The 17,891-nt window shown below is 43.1% G+C and overlaps 1 protein-coding gene across 1 annotated transcript in view; it reads left to right on the top strand.

Moving 5' to 3' along the window:
- The window catches only part of VPS53 (VPS53 subunit of GARP complex), a 1,983,995-nt gene that overhangs the window by 1,420,284 nt on the left and 545,820 nt on the right, over window positions 1–17,891 (top strand). Inside the window, exon 16 of the mRNA XM_044054290.1 lies at window positions 15,276–15,358. Coding sequence (XP_043910225.1) covers window positions 15,276–15,358 — 83 coding nt within the window. The remainder of the gene's footprint in view (window positions 1–15,275; window positions 15,359–17,891) is intronic.

Raw genomic sequence — 17,891 nt, 5'->3', positions numbered from 1 at the left:
AGTTATATTCCGTACAACTGAAAGTGCTCTAGTCTCATAAGGGTCAAGTCTCAACTGTGTAATATATCTACCTGTGTAATGCAAAGTGGTGCTAATAGAGATAAAAATGTAATCATGTCCTAGTGTCATGTCAAATGTTATAAATGTTTATTTATATCTGTTTTATTTATATGTACTAGACACATAGAGCTTGAAGCAATGACATTTTGTTTAGCCTGCACTGAGGGGTGGGTCTAAATGACAACAAAATTTACTTTGACTTTGTTGGAGCCTTTAGTTGGTGTAGTCGCTGTTTGGTCAAGGATGTTTGTATTTACGAACTCAAGGATTCTCTTTGCCTGTAGATTTGAGGCTGTGTAGAATTCCCAGTCTATAGAGAGGTAATTGGTTGGATGGTAAGTGTCTTCAGTAGGTCCAAGTATGCATTGTCAGCTTGTTTGGACATGTAGAGTGATCTATAGCTGGTTAGGATATGGTATGGGATTCCGTCTGTCATGATCTGCACATGGAGGAACTCCCATGCTGCCTCAACCTGTTTGACCACCTTAGAGGTATGCTTGTTATTGCTGTACATTGAGACACCTCCTCCTTTAGCCCATTTCTGTGCAGCTACTGGACTAAAAGTGTTGAAGACACTGAAACCTTGAACTGTAGGGGTACACTCTGCCACTTTAAACCATATCTTGGTAGCTGCACAGATGTCTGTATTTTCAGTTGTGATGAGGGCTTGGATGGAGTGTATTTTGTTGTTTAGGCTCCTGGCGTTGAGCAGTAACACTTTGAGGTTCAGTTAAGTTGATTTTGTATCTTGGTAGGTTTGTCAACTTGGCATTGCCTAAAAAAAGGCATTATGGGGTGGATAAAGTTTTAGCCAGTATTCAGAAGCCTAGTGAAGTGGAGAGGTACAGTCCATCCTTGCCAAAGCAGGGTGGTCTGTTAACCATGTCCACCCAAGCTGACAAATATTAGATCCCCTTATAATGACACAAGAAGACAAACCGTTTTTGAAAGCAATCATTTTTTTCTCATGTTATGGCATCATCCTCTGTGATGGTAATGTGCTGCTCAATGCTAGGCTTATACCAGCCTGAGACACACAGTCTGAAAGCTCCATAATGTCTCCCTTTATATAGTGCAGGGAGGTACATCTCAGGTCATTTTTACATACATGGACTATGATGGAATCATTCTGGTACCTGTGACGTAATGACTTGAGTCCATGCGTGATTTGTCAGATTCTGGCTCCAGATAAGCAACTAACAGTTATCTTCACCTTGTTCAGCCTGGCTAGAGGGGCATTAGTCTATCTTACAATGGAGTCCCCTATGATGAGAGCCCTGGAAAGTTTGTTTGGGGCTCCACTGAGAATAACAGTATGTTTGATGCTAGGTGGTGGTGATCTTTGTGTTTCACTGTTGCAGTCATTACATTTGGGTAATCTGCTGGCAGGTTGCCCTCAGTCGGCCTGAATAACAAAGTATTGGGTCCTGCATTGGTTGCTGTCTCCTCTTCCATGACGTCAGGTCGTCAGGGGTATAAAACATGCAGCCAATGCCATTTTAATCAGTCTTTCTTGCCACGTGGTGCCCGAAACAGAAGCAGTTCGCAAGTGCCAGTCGGCCGACTCCTGAAATTTTCGTATTCGAGTTTCAGAACCAAAGTCTTCAAACTAAAGCTAAGTACCCCGTTGGGGAAACTTTTTCTTGCTCCTTACCGATGTCAGTAAAAGTTAATAATTGCATTACTTGTGGGAAGCAAATACCTCATAAGGATTTTCATTTGTACTGTATTCCTTGCCTAGGCCCTGATCATAACGTGCCTTGCTGTCGGTTTTGTGCTAAATTTAACCAACGCAGTATTAAGCATCAGTATATTTTTGCTTCTAAATATTTTGGTTCAAGATTTAACTACCCTGAAATGTTGTCGGTTAGCAATCTGACTACTGGAGTTCACAAAAAATGCAAGGAAAAAGACAGAGACAGACTGTCGAGGTCCAAAACCGACGCTGAAGCTTCTCCTAAGCCAGTCGCCGGTTTGCCGGTACTCAGTGAGGTGCTTTCACAGGCCCTGATACCCGCTACTTTTGAGTCGCAGGCCTCTACTGAGACTCATTCGGAGTCCGGTATGCCACGAGATTCACAAACTATTGAACCCACGGATGTCTCTCCCTTGGATGGGTCCGGAGCCGCTGAGCAGGCACCGGCTTCCGAGGGTGTTTTCAGGCCTCAACATTTTTACATTAAACTGACGCCAGCAACAAAACCAAGGTCAAAAACAACTTCTATGTTTAAAAAACCGACGCATGAGCCACGTGGTCAGGCCCATATGCCTAAATAATAGATGATCAAAATGGCTGAGGATTTAATTACCTTAATCAGGGGTTCTCAACCCCCCCCGCTAAGAGGCCTAGGCAAGGCACTGATTAGGAATCTTCAGATCAGTTTTCCATTTCTTCTGATTCCTCTTCTGATCAGGAATTTTCTATTCCACCTTATGAGGATTCTGATGCAGAGGAATCCATCCCATCTGCATCTCCTCCTGAGGATTACTGTTTTGGAGAGACTTTGCATACTTTAAGGGAACATTTTGACTGGGAGAGTCAGGACTTCTCTGAATCAAAAAAGAGGCTTAGGGATTTCCTCCTTCTTCCTCAGCATAGGCCTTTGGCAATACCTCCTGTATTAGACATTGTTGATGCTGTGTTCTCGGAATCAAGCATGGCTCCCGATTCCCTGCCTCTGGCTCCTAGTAAGCCAGACAGATATTACAGGGTTCCTGACTCCCACAAATTTCTTTTCAAAAATCCAGCTTCTGATCCTGAGACTATTTCTCAGGGTCCCAAGGGTGTTAAGGCTTCTACAGCCAGAAATCCTACCCCTTGTGATAGAGATTCCAGGGCGCTGGATAGATGGGGTTAGAAGGTTTATACGTCTGCAACCATGGCAGTCAGGGCTTTAAACTGCCAGTTTCATATGCTTAAATATCAATACCATGTTATGGGCTTACTGAAACAGAAAATGATGTTGATTTCTGATTGTGTGGAAAATAAAGAGTTACAGGATTTATTGCATTCAGCAGAACAGGTTGGAAAGCATACTTTGCAATGTGGTTTTGATTCCTTGGAGGCCTCTTGTAGGGCCGCCGTTACTGGATCTGTGATTAGAAGGCATGCCTGGCTCAAGGAGCAAAATCTGCGTGGTCATGTTAAAGCTAAATTGTTGGATGCCGCTTTGCAGCATGGTACTCTGTTTGGTAATAAGGCAGAAGAGGTTTTAAAGAAAATGGAAAACAAAGCTAAATCTATGCAAACTGTAAAAGATGTCTTGCAAGTGCAGCCACCCAGGTTTAGTAGGCACTGGCCTACTAAAAATTGTTCCTTTCCTGTGTCCAACCGAGCCACTCTGGGCAAACCCAGGTGCTTAAAAGGCTCCAGATATCAATCACAGAGTTTTTACAGGTCAAAGCAATTCGGTGCCTCCACCTCCAAATCTGGAGGAAACAAAGCACAACCCTACAGTAAGCAGTCTCAATGACTTTCCTCTACCATCTCCAAGCACTTATCTTTTGGCAGCCCCCTTGGGGGGAAAATTAGCACTCCATGCTGAAAATTGGCACTTAATTACCCAGGACAAGTGGGTATTAAACATAATATCCCAGGGGTACAGATTTCATTTCCATACTTTGCCAGTAACAAACGGATGGCCGGATCTGCCACAAAACCAGTAGGCAGAGGCCCAGAAACAAGTCATGTCCCTCATGGATATGGGGGCTATTCAACCGGTGCCAGAAAAGGAAAAAGGACAAGGATTTTATTCAAGACTTTTCCTGGTACCCAGAAAAGACAATTCATGGCATCCCATACTGGACTTATCAATTCTGAACACATTCCTGGACATTCCAAAATTCAAAATACTGCCTTTACAACAGCTACTGTCTATGCTAGGCAAGAATGCTTGGTTAGTAACTCTAGACTTAAAAGAGGCATACCTGCATATCCCAGTAAGAGAATCATGCAGAAGATACCTCCGCTTCAAAGCAGATTTTTTGCATTACCAATTCTCTGTACTGCCCTTTGGCTTATCTACTGCGCCCAGGGTCTTTACAAAGTGCCTGGCACCAGTAATTGCATTCTGCAGACAAAGAAACATTCAAATTTATCCTTATCTGGATGATTGTCTCATTCAAGCAGAGGACAAGGACACTCTTCTTCAACATCTGGCATTTGTAAAAAGACTTCTAGCATGCCTAGGGTACACCATAAACAAAAAGAAATCACAACTGGTACCCTCTCAGATAATTACATTCCTGGGTGTAAGCTTGAATACAACTGCCCAGATGGCTTACCTCACGCCAGACAAACAAAGGCAATTGACAACATACTTCATGCAAATGGCAATAAAACCCAGTTATCTGCAAGACAAATTCTGCAGGCTTTGGGGTTCATGGCATCCTGCATTCTACTAATTCCATATGCGAGACTGCATATGAGGAAACTTCGATGGTACCTAAAAAGTTTATGGAGTCAACATTGTCACAGCCTGGAAACAATGATTCCTCTCGTTCCCTGCCTACAACAGGAGTTTCATTCGTGAGCAGAGACATGTCACCAAAACAAGGGACTGTCATTCACTCTACCCCCTGCCACCCAAACCCTAACTACAGACACATCAGACTATGCTTGGGGGACCCACCTGGCAGGGAGATGCATTCAGGGCAAATGGAGCCCAAACCAAATGCATCTGCATATCAAACAGAAAGAAATGCTAGCTGTTCAGAATGCTCTGACAGCCTTCAAGACTTCATCCAGGACAACTTCTGATAAAGACGGACAACACCACAGTTATGTGGTACATAAACAAGCAGGGGGGTACACATTCCTACCCCCTTTGCAGACTAGCCATGGCCTTGTTGAACACAGCCTTGACTTACCAAATACATCTTCAAGCTCAATTCCTGCCATGAAAGCAAAGTACTCTGGCAGACGACCTAAGCAGAAATCTTATGGACCCGCACAAATAGAAACTGGATCCACAAATCTTCAGCATGTTAACACAAAAATGGGGGAGCCCTGACATAGATCTATTTGCCTCTCCCCAAAACTATCAGTTGGACAAATTCTGCACAAGAACTCATCACAAAAAAGCATGGAAAGTGGATGCTCTACCCTTCAGCTGGAAAAACCTATCAGTCTATGCCTTTCCCCCTCTGCCTCTACTCTCCAAGGTCTTGCTAAAAGTCAGACAGGAAAAAACAAAAATGATCCTAATTGCCTCGGACTGGCCTCGCCAGCACCGGTACCCGCTTCTAAGGAATATGTCGTACCTTTCTCCGTGGTACTTGCCTCAAACACCTCACCTACTGTCTCAGCAGAACTATCAAATTCTGCACATCATCATCATCCCCTTTTTCCCATTGACATGGGGTCGGGGTATCGTATTAACTGTCGCCAACTCTCTCGATTCAGTGCCACTCTCCTGCCTTCTTCAACACTCATGGCCTGACAGTCGCAGATCTTCTTTCACACAATCCATCCACCTACCTCTTTGCTGGATGCCCTCGCTTCCTCTTACCTTCTTCCTGTCTGTCCCAAATCTCCCTCACCAGATAGTCTTCTGCTTTTCTACACATGTGCCCATACCATCGTAATCTGTTTTCTTTTATCTTTTCTGCAATTGGAGTTACTTTGGCTTCTGCTCTTATGTCGTCATTTCTTCACCTGTCCCGCAGTGTGCATCCTACCACCTTTCTCAGGCACTTCATTTCCATCACCTCTAGCTTCTTCAACTGTTCTGCCTTTACTGCCCAGGTTTCTGTACCATACAGTAGTACTGGTCGCACCACTGTCTTGTACACCTTACTTTTCAGCTTCTTTGGCATTCTTTTGTCATATACTACACCTGATACTCTACGCCAGTTGGCTGCAGCCCCTCTGATTCTAGCTTTGACCTCTTCATTCAGACTACCCTTCTCCTCAACCAACCCTCCCAGATACTTGAAGCTGTTTACCTGTTCCACTATCTTCCCATCTATCTCTCTTCTCAGCTTCTTCTGATTTCCCCAATCTGCTGCCATTACCACTGTCTTATCTGTGCTTAGTTTCATCCCATGTGCCCTCAGATTTGCATTCCATTCTCCTATCCTTTGCTGAAGTTCTAGATCAGCGTCTGCCTGTACTGCCACATCGTCTGCATACAGCAGCTTTGTTGCTCTGACCCCTCCAACCTGTTTGCTGATGTCCATTACCAGTATGAACAGCAGTGGGCTCAGAGCTGAACCCTGGTGTACACCCACTCCCACTGGGAGCCCCTCAGTGAGGCCAAACACTGTTCGTACTTGAGTCACTGGGTCCTTGTACATAGCCTGTACTAATTCTACCAATGTTTCTGGGACTTCAAATCACTGCAGTACTGCCCAGATCAGCTTTCTTGGGACCTTGTTATATGCTTTCTCCAAGTCTAGGAAAGCCCAGTTTGACTCTCTCCTCTTCTCTAGTTTCTTCTCAAGTATCTGTCTCAATGCAAACATCGAGTCAATTGTGCTGCATCCTGATCTAAATCCGAACTGTTCATCTCCCATCTTACATTCTACTATTCTGCTTATCCGCTTATCAATCACCCTGTCCAGAACTTTCATGCAATGTGGTAAGAGTTTGATGCCTCTGTACTGTCCACAGTTGTGGATGTCCCCTTTGTGCTTGTACACTGGCACGAGTATGCTTATTCTCCAATCATCTGGAATACGCCTTTCTCTCCACACTACAATTAGTACCCTCAGGAGCCATTTCTCCCCTAGCTCATCCAGCATCTTTATCATATCTGCTGTTACCTCATCTGAGCCTGCTGCTTTCCCTGACTTCAATTTCCTTAGTGCTGCTCTTACTTCTTCTAAGCTGGGCTCCTCTTCTACTCTCATTGTAGGCTGTTTCTGGGGCAGTACTGCTTCTGTGGGGTTTTCTTCATTCAGAAGCTGCTGGAAATACTCCTTCCATCTGCCTTTGATGTCCTGTAGGCTGGTAAGCAGGTTGTTGCTGGAATCCCTTATGAAGGGTGTCTCACTATCTTCTTTATCTTTCTGTCTTTACCTTGCAACCTGGTATAGTTTCTTTGTGCCCCTTACTGAGACACTTTCCAGAAGCTGATAGAGTGCCTCTGATGCCCTATTCTTTGCTATTGCAACTTCTTTCTTAGTTTCGTTGTTAGCCAACCAGTAGTCCTTCCTAGCTTTGTCAGTCTTTTCAATCTCCCACTTCTTCCTGCACTCCTTCTTTATTTTGATTACTTCCTGCACTTCTGCATTCCACCACCAGCTTTCCTTATGTACCATCTCAAACTCATCAATGAATGGAGCTGTGGGCAGCAGCACAGACTCTACATGGTGCCCAATGGGGGGAAGAGTTGTAAAAAGACCAACCGCTTTGGGCATCTATTGTGGTGCGCAGTATCTTCACGATAGGAGAACACGGATCACAAACTGCACGCCGTAGCAGGGCTAGCCACTCGACGGTGTAAAATATGGCTCTATGTGATTTGGTCATGTTGACTGTCGCCAAAAAATGGGCATGGGTAGTTACCGGTGATAAGTGGGTTGAGGACCCGGCCTACTCTCTGACCCACGCCAGGGACCCATGCTAATGGTGGGAGGGGTATATGTGCCCCTACTGGCCAGTGTGTGCCCGCCATAAAAACCTAGCAGCCCTGGGTCAATAGGCTACTGGCTGGCCGGTGTCTAGTTGCCCAGCCTGGGTTACCTGGGATAGCTCTGTTGAGTGAAAGCTGGACATAAAACCAACCAAACTGCCAAACATGAACTGAGAATTGCTACGCTTAATGTAGGTTCACTGACAGGACGCAGCTTAGAAGTGGATGACATGATGATACGGAGGAGGCTGGACATCCTATGTATCCAAGAGACAAGATGGAAGGGCAGTACAACAAAGCCACTTGGCTTGGGATCCAGACTCTACTACTCAGGTAGTGGACAGGCTAGAAATGGTGTGGGAATTGTGGTGAGACAGAGGCTTCAGAAGTCAGTGAGGGATATCATCAGAATTAATGACAGACTCATTCCAGTCAGACTCCAGTGTAATGATAGGACAGTATTCATAATCTCAGCCTATGCCCCACATTGTGATAGTGAGGAAAAGAGTGCATTCAGACAGCAGTTGCAGGACCTACTAGATAAAGCAGGACAACATGAATTGGTGTTGATAATGGGTGACTTAAATGCACATATCGGGACAGACAGAACAGGATATGAGGACTGCCTGGGTCCACATGGGTGGAGCAATAGGAATAAAGAAGGAGAAGCCATTCTAGACTTCTGTCTGGCAAATGGCTTGATAGTAGCCAACACATGGTTCAGAAAGAGAGACAGTCACAAGATCACATACAAGAGTAGCCAACATGCAACTCGGATAGACTTCCTCCTAGTAAGGAAAAGGCACTGGGGTAGAATCCATGATTAAAAAGTCATCCCCAGTGAAACAGTCGGTTCACAGCATAAACCAGTAGTTGCCACAATCAGCTGCAAGCAGTGGTCAGAGAAGGCTCTAAGGTCAACAGAGACCAGGCTGAAGACCTGGAAGTGGACTGGAGAAAAAGTACAGCAGTTCAAGGAATTACTTAGGGCTCTAGCACTCCAAGAAGAGGAGGAAATAGGTGGAGTTGAAGAAGAGTGGCAGCGCCTAAAAACAGCATGTGTTAGGACTACAGAAAATATTTGTGGCCGAGCCAGGTATGGAAATATTCTGCACACTCAGCTCCAAACTCTGAATCTTGCAGCATGGCTAATCAACTAATTATTTCAACTACATCTCTTTGTAAACCTGTGATGGATGTCATTTTGGAAGCCAGAAGGCCTATTACTAGAAAATCTTATGCTGATAAATGGAAGAGATTCTGTGCTTGGAACCAAGCACAAGGAATAGACACAGCAAAGCCCAATATTCCTCAGATTTTACAGTACTTAACTGAGATGCTCGACAAGGGCCTATCTTTTTCTTCAATAAAAATCCATGCCTCTGCCATCTCGGCTCATTACAACACAGAGCCTCCCCTCTTTTCTCATCCACTGCTTAAACAGTATCTCAGAGGGGCCAAAAATTTAGGGCCTCCCAGGAGTACACCAACTCCTGCATGGGACTGGAAAAAATCACCCTGCCTCCTTTTGAACCAGGTACTGCGAATATAAAATTTCTATCTTGGAAGACAGCTTTTCTTTTGGCAGTCACTTCAGCAAGAAGGGTTTCAGAACTACAGGCTCTCATGGCAGTGGAGCCTTTCATTATATTTTACCCGGACAGGTTGGCCGTCAGGGCCAGTCCTTCTTTTATGCCTAGGGTGGTATCCAGTGTGGCTCTTAACCAAACCATTCACCTGCCAACATTTTTCCCAAATCCGCAAAACAAGGGGGAGCAGATTCTACATTCATTGGATGTACACAGACAACTAAGATTCTACTTAAACAGGACAAAATCTCTTAAGAAAGTCTGAGGAACTACTGGTAGCATTTGCTGCAGGATCAGAGGGGAAGGCTATATCAAAGCAGACTATGTGTAAATGGATAAGCCACTACATTTGTTTCTGCTATTTGCACCATGGTAAACCTGTGCCCAAGGGGATCAGATCCCATTCCACCAGAGCTACCTCTACTTTAGCAGCTTTTCTCAGAGGGGTCCCAACCAAAGACATTCTAAAAGCTGCTACTTGGAGCTCTGTTCATACGTTCACAATGCTTTATCATTTACCTCTCTTCTCTAAATCCAGGGCAGGCTTTGCCACTGCAGTCCTGCAGGACCTTATAGCTGCTCCTAATGCTGTTTAGTTCCATCCTCCCATCCATAGCTTTGGGATTCTACCCAAATATAATGACTGCACCAGTGAAACACGAAGAACATACTACAGTTGTGTACACTTACTGTAAATGTAGATGTTCGAGTGTATTCACTGTTGCAGTCCAGGTTACCCACCTGCCATCCCCCATTCTATACCTTTTCCTTCCTTCACTGTACTCAAAAGCCTTTGTGGTGTATTTGCTTTTAGTTTAAGGTAAATTTTGTGTTTCTAAGGTGCATTTATATATTTACAGTTTATTTATATATATTTTTGCTCCCCATTTGGGGGGCACCTGACATCTGGGGCAATTAAAACTGATTAAAATGGCGCCGGCTGCATGTTTTATACCCCTGACGACCTGACGTCATGGAAGAGGAGACAGCAACTGACGCAGGACCCAAGACTTTGTTATTCAGGCCGACTGAGGGCAACCTGCCAGCAGATTACCCAAATGTAATGACTGCAACAATAAATACACTCGAACATCTACTTTTATGGTAAGTGTACACAACTGTACTTTTTTACTGAGCGCCTTTGAGCTTGCTGAGAGACAGCTTTGACAACAGGTGATCTAGGCAGTCTTTGTTCTTTAGAAAGATTTATTTTAAATCTCTCAGCATATGCTAGTCTGTGTGGGTGTGTTGTGTACTATGTGAGGAGGGTGTTGTGTGTGTAAGTTTGACAACTTGATGTGCACTTGTGTGTGAGAGTTTAGCCTCCAATGTCATTGGGTAAGCACACCTCTCACGTACTGTGCCTAATTCTTTAAGGATTAGGTTGTTGTCAGTAATCATGAGACAATTGCTACATTGTCTCAAGATGCCCATATCCACTAAGCTGGCTACAGAGGAGTTAGGAAATTGCATATCCAAACTGTCCAGTGCTTTGATTTGTGAGCTAAAAGGGGATGGTGTATTGGAGTTAGAAGGCCATTTAGGGTGCTTCATCAGAGCATATTATACTAAACAGTACTAAATTCTACTAACTTTAATGTTTACACTACTGAATTCAAGTAAATCTGTAGGTATTACCATTGAAATCCCAACTAGCTGCTGTAAGCTTGTTGGCACAGAAAGTATTTGCGCTGTATTGCCTCTTTACATGGTACAGTTTTATGAACTGTTCTTTCTATGTATCTGCTACTGTAGAGGTCACTGCTAACCCACCCAAATGTGCAAAATAGAAAATAAAAGACAGAAAACAAACAGATGAGCTCTCTGGCTAATAAAATGACTATCCGTGTGTGTATTTCCTAACTCAGATAGACAAGGCAAACCCCTCCTGCCACAGGAACCCAGTCCTCCTAATGTAAAATCTCAGTAGGAGAGGCCCACATGTGCAATGCTACCACAAACCACTTAAACTAGCTGGAAAACCCTTGCTTGAAGACAACTTCAAGACAGTCTTGCAGCAAAAACAGTGCGAGGAAGAACATTTTCTTTTATACAAAAAAAAAAATCAGTGAAATGCACACACGAAAGCAGGAAACAGTAGTGATCACTCAAAATAACTTAAAGTGCAGTTTAGCAATCCAAGGAACTTGTCTTTGCCTGGTTGACACTGGATACAAGTAAAACACTCCTTGAATGCAGGCTAGGATTCCAAGGTTTTGCTGAACTCCTGCAAAATGAGCAGACGACAATATGTAGTAAAGGAGGTTTATTTAAGAGCATTACTGGTTTGCTGGGTGGGTATTTGGTATTGTGGATCTATAGAAAACGGTAGGAAGAATACATAAACAGCTATAGCAATGAAAGAGGTGTGGAAAGGACTTTGGAAATCAGATAATCATAAGGGGAGGAGGCCACAGACACAACCTAACAGCTCCAGCAATAAGAGTGGGAGAGCTGGGGAAAAACAGCTGGCTGGTTAGGCAAACAATCAAATAAAGACAGTATTGGAGCTTTTCAGAAACTTTAGCTTAATGTGTTAGTGGAGAATAGGGCAGACACAGAATGCAACTTTTAGCAGGTAAAAGATGAGCAGAATATATAAGCAATGAAGCACAAACTGAAGCAGAGACAATTCTCTCACTATTGACCTTCTACTATAGTTTAATTCTCCAGACTTTGCAGAAATTTACCATTAACACTGTTTATGAAAAATATGCAATAATAAATTACCTAAGGCACAAAATCTCGGGGTACTCAGATCTGACATCACTGTGAATTAAACTACAAGACCATGAGCCAGCAGTGTTTAAAATACAGACAAAATAGCTTTCTACTTGTGGAAATAGTGTGGAATAACAGAGAAACTGTTAATAAACAAGACTAAGGTCCTATAATAAACTAAAAAATGCAAACAGTTGGAACAGAGCAGAAAAGTAAAAGGTATTATTACCACACAGTTTGCTAAGTAAAACTGAAATATTTAAGCAGAATTAAAATAATTTAATTTTATCTCTTTCCTTTTTCAAGTTAGTTACTCACAATGTCACACCTCTCCTGGATAAAAGACACTTGACACTTTTCATTGTCTGTTTTTCCTAGCTGTGGAGAGAACACAGGAATTCTTTATCTTGGCTCTTTGGATCCATGCTTAGACCTCTGTGCCACTTGGGACTTGTGGCAGCCACAATCCTCGCAGTGCTGTTCACACACCCTGAGTATGCATTTGTGGTGAACTTTGAAATGATGGTGCTTTCATTGGCGTCATACCCTCATAGACAACCTTTTGGTGTCATACCCTTGTCATCAGGCAATTTTCCCAGTCTTAGCATAGTTCTTCACTTCTTCCACCTGACAGCACACTCTTTGCATGCAGGTTGAACATGTCAACTAGGCTCCTTCCTTATTGAGGAAAAGTGAATTCCCCTTCAGAGGTGACAGTCTTCATGCAAGTAATTTGGAGCTTTCAGCAGTGTTTTTCTGCCATTTGTGGTCTATTGAAACAAGAGCCCCTTGTGCTCTGGCTAGATGATTAGGCCATGGTTTGGTGCACAAACAAACATGGTAACACTCAGGAAGGCAGCGAGGTTTTGACTTTGGGTCATGACATAGATGGACTTTGACAACTGTTCACATTCAAGAGGAACTGGATGTGCTGTTGCATTCTTTGAGCTGTAGCTTCACCCTTATTCATTAGCAAAAAATTCAGGAATCCTTTCTAGTTAGAGTCTTCTTGGCAGTGGGACACCACAGAGATTAAACTGTTTACCACAGAAAAGAGTACAGCCCTCCTCTGTTCTGCTTTGCTCATTAGACAAAAGGAGTTGATTGTGGATACATTTTCTGTCCATATATTTAAGACGTTTCCTGTGTGCCTTTCCATGTTATTCGATGTGTCATTGCAAAGCAGAACTCATTCCCATTGTCCTGTGGTGGCTGCGAAAAGTGCAGTTGCAGTTACAGGCTGTAAAGCCTCTGTGAATACAGGAAATTATTTGTATGAATCCAAGGGAGTCACCAGTGGTTGAGGAAACAGGTCCACCTCAGATTCTGGCTTCTTCTTTAGATGTCTTGCTTTTTCTAAACCTTTCTTGCATGAGCCCTGGCTTTTACTGACACTGACAAGAGGCAAATGTATTGTGCTAAGAGGAAGAAGTTTTCCATTTGTACAGAGAGGGTTTGTGTGTGTTTCTCAGGTGGTTAGTTTGATGATGGTCTCTGGTATCTCACACACACACTCCAAAATTCAGCTGTTCCACAGTCAGGGTGCACATTTTAAGCATTCTGTCGCTGTGATTTTGTTGAAGGAAGAAATGTTCAGCACTGGATAGTTAAGCAGTTTAATAACGGGGGTTCTGCATCTGACACCCTAGTGGCTCAGTGGTTGAGCTCTGCCTGTCAAGTCCTAAATCCTGGTCTGACCTAAGCTGCTAACGTGATTACATATTCTCATAATTAATGTGTGTATTTTCTCTTGGTACTCCATTTTCCTCCCTTCCTCCAAAAATTTATAGAGCACCTCATTGCTCTAAATTGTCCATATATATTGTATTTACCCTTGCCCTCATGGCCTGGGTTGTGGCTGAAAACTGTTAATGAAGAACCAGCTCACTTGTCTGGTTAACCGACAAAGATTGGGTGATTCTTCACCTATCTTTGAAGAAGATGTCTGCATTTGAGACTTGAATTTCATGATTGATAAGCTCACTCATCATCCATTTTTAACTGGTGGGTACAACAGTAGCTAAGGTCATCTTTTGGAAAATGCTCTGTTTTCTGGCAATTGTCTCCGCTTACAAGGTATCCAAACTGCAGGCCCTTGAGTGTGGGGAACACTGTTTGGACTTCCCAAGGATCCAGTATCTTTTAGGAGTAACATCTGTTTTTTTTCTAAACAGTGGTTTCTGAATTAAACTTAAACCAATTCATTTGTCTCTATTTTCTTCAGTGGGGCAGAATCCAGAGGGGAGAGAGAACCCTTAATGCCGAGTATGTACCATCTAAATGTAAATGATAGTGAAAGAGAGTGCATGATTTCAAAAGGATGCTGCATTACTTTGTTTCCTTTGCTTCTTTTAGAGAGGGGGTGATGGCTACTAAGCAAATTCCTTCCAAGTGGATTGCAAACTTCATTCTGTTTTACCAACAAATTGTGAACTACCTCTTGAAAAATTTTGCTGCCAAATGCCCGTTTTTCCAGAGGCATAGCATTTTCCAATATTTGCTGAAGAAACATCTGGAGTATAGATGTTTGTACTGCAGCCACTTGGTTTTTGGTTCACATCTTCACCAAGAACTGATGGTTGAACTTTGCTTTGAGGAGTTTGGCCTTCTTTGACACTTTTACCTCTCGCATTTTGGTCTCTCTTTCCAGGTGTTACTACCTAGTTGGTTTAAAAATGTACTGTTTGGAATTTTTCCAGCTGTTACCTCTCCAGAGGGCCTTTGAAGTCAGATAGAACAAATTAGTGTACATCAATATCCATATCTGTTTATATGTCAGGAGGCCTTCTAAAGGGGGGTTCTTACTAGCTTTCAATCATCCCCCATTGCAGGACAGAGCTCTTCATTATTCGCCTATTCATTTTTTTCCTGTAAGTTGGATGAGCATAACATTCATATGTTGGAGAGGTTGTTTTTGTTTCTCTCTCTCTCAGATTGTGCTTCCTCTGTGTTTAAAGATCAAACTGAAAAACAGAGAGGGTGTTGGGAAAGCTCTGTTCATCTAATGCATGATGTAAAAATCTGTAAAAGTTAGAGGTGCCCATATCTCTGAGCACTGGAAGTTGAGAAAATTCAAAATTATGCTGAGATTGGGATATCAAAAGAGGGAATTCAAAGAGGTAACCACTGCTGGAGTTTTTTTTTTTTTTCTTAGATTAGCTGATATAATGAGTACTTATTTGTTTGCAATGATTTCTTATGACTCTTTCCTTTTAGTTTTACTTTTCAGAATAACCAGCCAAACTACATATTGCATAACAAAATGTTGCTGTGTTTACTAGCTGGAATGGGTGCAGAATGTTATCATATTTACATTTTGTTTTCCTAGCTTGAAGATAAATTGAAGGAGAAGGTGGACACAAGCCTGATGGAAAGAATTAATCTTACTGGGGAGATGGATACGTTTAGCACGTATGTAATCCTGTATACTATTAGAACGATTACTTATATAACCCACTCATGTTTTGTTTTGCAAGATTCTGACACCTGTTCTGATAACTAGAAGATGGACATGCATTTTAGTCTTTTGCCATTCAGATAGTTTGCATATTACAAGAAATGCAGATAGCTGTTTGACATTCACATTAATAAACTGATCTTATTATTATTCTTTCAGCTGTTCCCGTTAGGAGTCGCCACAGCAGATCAACTGTTTCCATTTCTTCCTGTCCTCTGCATCTTGCTCTGTCACACCAACCGCCTGCATGTCCTCTCTCACCACATCCATAAACCTTATCTTAGGCCTTCCTCTTTTCCTGTTACCTGGCAGCTTCATCCTTAGCATCTTTTTCCCAATATACTCTGCATCCCTCCTCAGCACGTCCAAACCAACGTAATCTTGCCTTTTTGCCTTTGTCTCCAAACATTCCAACCTGGGCTGACCCTCTAATATACTTATTCCTAATCCTGTACATCCTTGTCATACCCAGTGCAAATCTTAACATCTTCAACTCTGCCACGTCAAGCTGTGACTCCTGCCTTTTTGTCAGTGCCACTGTCTCCAACCCGTATAACATAGCTGGTCTCACTACCCTCTTGTAGACCTTTCCTTTCACTCTTACTGGTACTCGTCTGTCACAAATCACTCTGACACTCTTCTCCACCCACTCCATTCTGCGTGTACTCTCTTCTTCACCTCTCTTCCACACTCACCATTACTCTGAACTGTTGATCCCAAGTACTTCATTCACCTTCGCCACCTGTACTCCCTGCATCCTCACCATTCCTCTGTCCTCCCTCTCATTCACACACATATATTCTGTCTTAGTCCTGCTGACCTTCATTCCTCTTCTCTCTAGAGCATATCTTCTCCTCTCCAGGGTCTCCTCTACCTGTTCCCTACTCTCACTACAGATTACAATGTCATCTGCAAACATCATAGTCCACGGGGACTCCTGTCTGATCTCGTCTGTCAACCTGTCCATCACCATTGCAAATAAGAAAGGGCTCAGAGCTGATCCTTGATGTAATCCCACCCCCACCTTAAACACATCCGTCACTCCCACCGCAGCCTCACTGCTGTCACACTACCCTCGTACATATCCTGTACCACTCTTACATACTTCTCTGACACTCCCGACTTCCTCATAAAATACCACAACTCCTCTGTAGGCACCCTGTCGCATGCTTTCTCTAAATCCACAAAGACACAATGCAACTCCTTCTGACCTTCTCTGTACTTCTCTATCAACACTCTCAGAGCAAACATCACATCTGTAGTGCTCTTTCCTGGCATGAAACCATACTGCTGATCACTAATCATCACCTCACTTCTTAACCTAGCTTCCACTACTCTTTCCCATAGCTTCATGCTGTGACTGATCAGTTTAATCCCTCTGTAGTTACTACAGCTCTTCCTTTATTTGCTAATTTACATATTGTCTTATTGTCGTTCTTTCTAATTTGAATGTCCATTCTTTCAACAATTCCCCACTCAGCCACTGCAACTCTCTAGTCCTCTTGTTCCTGTCGCTTGTCCAGGCATCCTTGATAGTTCCTTTTTAGTAATCCCTATCGTTGCCCTTCACCATAGGGACCTTGACTTCTGGAGAGAGGCAGGGATCTTTGCAGCGACTGCTCTTTAAGACCAGAGAGGGAGAATGCTGATCAGGAGAAGTAGATAGGGGCTAGGAGCTGGTTGTACTATAGTGGCTGATCATGACTTGTAGCTGGGATAAAGCAAAGTGCATTGACATCAGTCATGGTGAGGAGAGCCCCCCCCCCACATGCATACACTGGATGTTCATTGGCACTCCTTCCCCAAAGTTGGTATGCTTGCAGTGACTTCTCGCTGCCATCAGAGGTTGCCTGTGTCATGAAGAACTCACAATTCCCCAATGATAGGAGAGCTGGTGAATGGATTCTTCATCTTAGCACCCTGCTTTTTACCCTTCTGGTTGAAGAAGATATGATTTTTGAGTTGTCTGCTCTTTTCATCTTGTATCCTTAATATTAGTAATTGGCTTTCATTCCACAGATAATGAGACTTTTGTAGCTTCACAACTAATGGCATTAGTAGTAGTTCCTCTGTCAACACTGCACCTTAGCAACATAGGGCAGGACTTTGTCTGTTAGATGCAGCATTGTTCTTTTCTAAAATTAGTTATTCTAAAACTGCTGTCAACAGTATGTGTAATCTCCTTTTGCAGGAGAAGCCTCCATCACATTAATCCAGATGAGTTGCTTCTTTTTGTTTGTACAACAATTTTACAAGCTGTTTGTCTTGGGCAGTCACTGTCACCTGTCACAACCTTATTGTCCGGGGTGAGGAAAACAAGAGTGAAGTTTTTCACTGCTGTCACCAGCAGACACGAGGGAATTTTCTGTTTAGGACTTAACCTCTCCCCATTTACTTACATTTACACTAAGGCTGTAAAGGGGCCTGCTATGCTTTCTTCCTTTAAATGCATGTTTAAGCACTTGTGCTTTAAGGGTTACCAGGCTT

This window comes from Protopterus annectens, chromosome 13.part0, assembly GCF_019279795.1.
Source record: "Protopterus annectens isolate FY-2018-M chromosome 13.part0, PAN1.0, whole genome shotgun sequence".
NCBI lineage: Eukaryota > Metazoa > Chordata > Ceratodontiformes > Protopteridae > Protopterus > Protopterus annectens.
The sequence above is the reverse complement of the archived record's forward strand: the minus strand, read 5'-3'. Positions and strand labels throughout refer to the sequence as shown.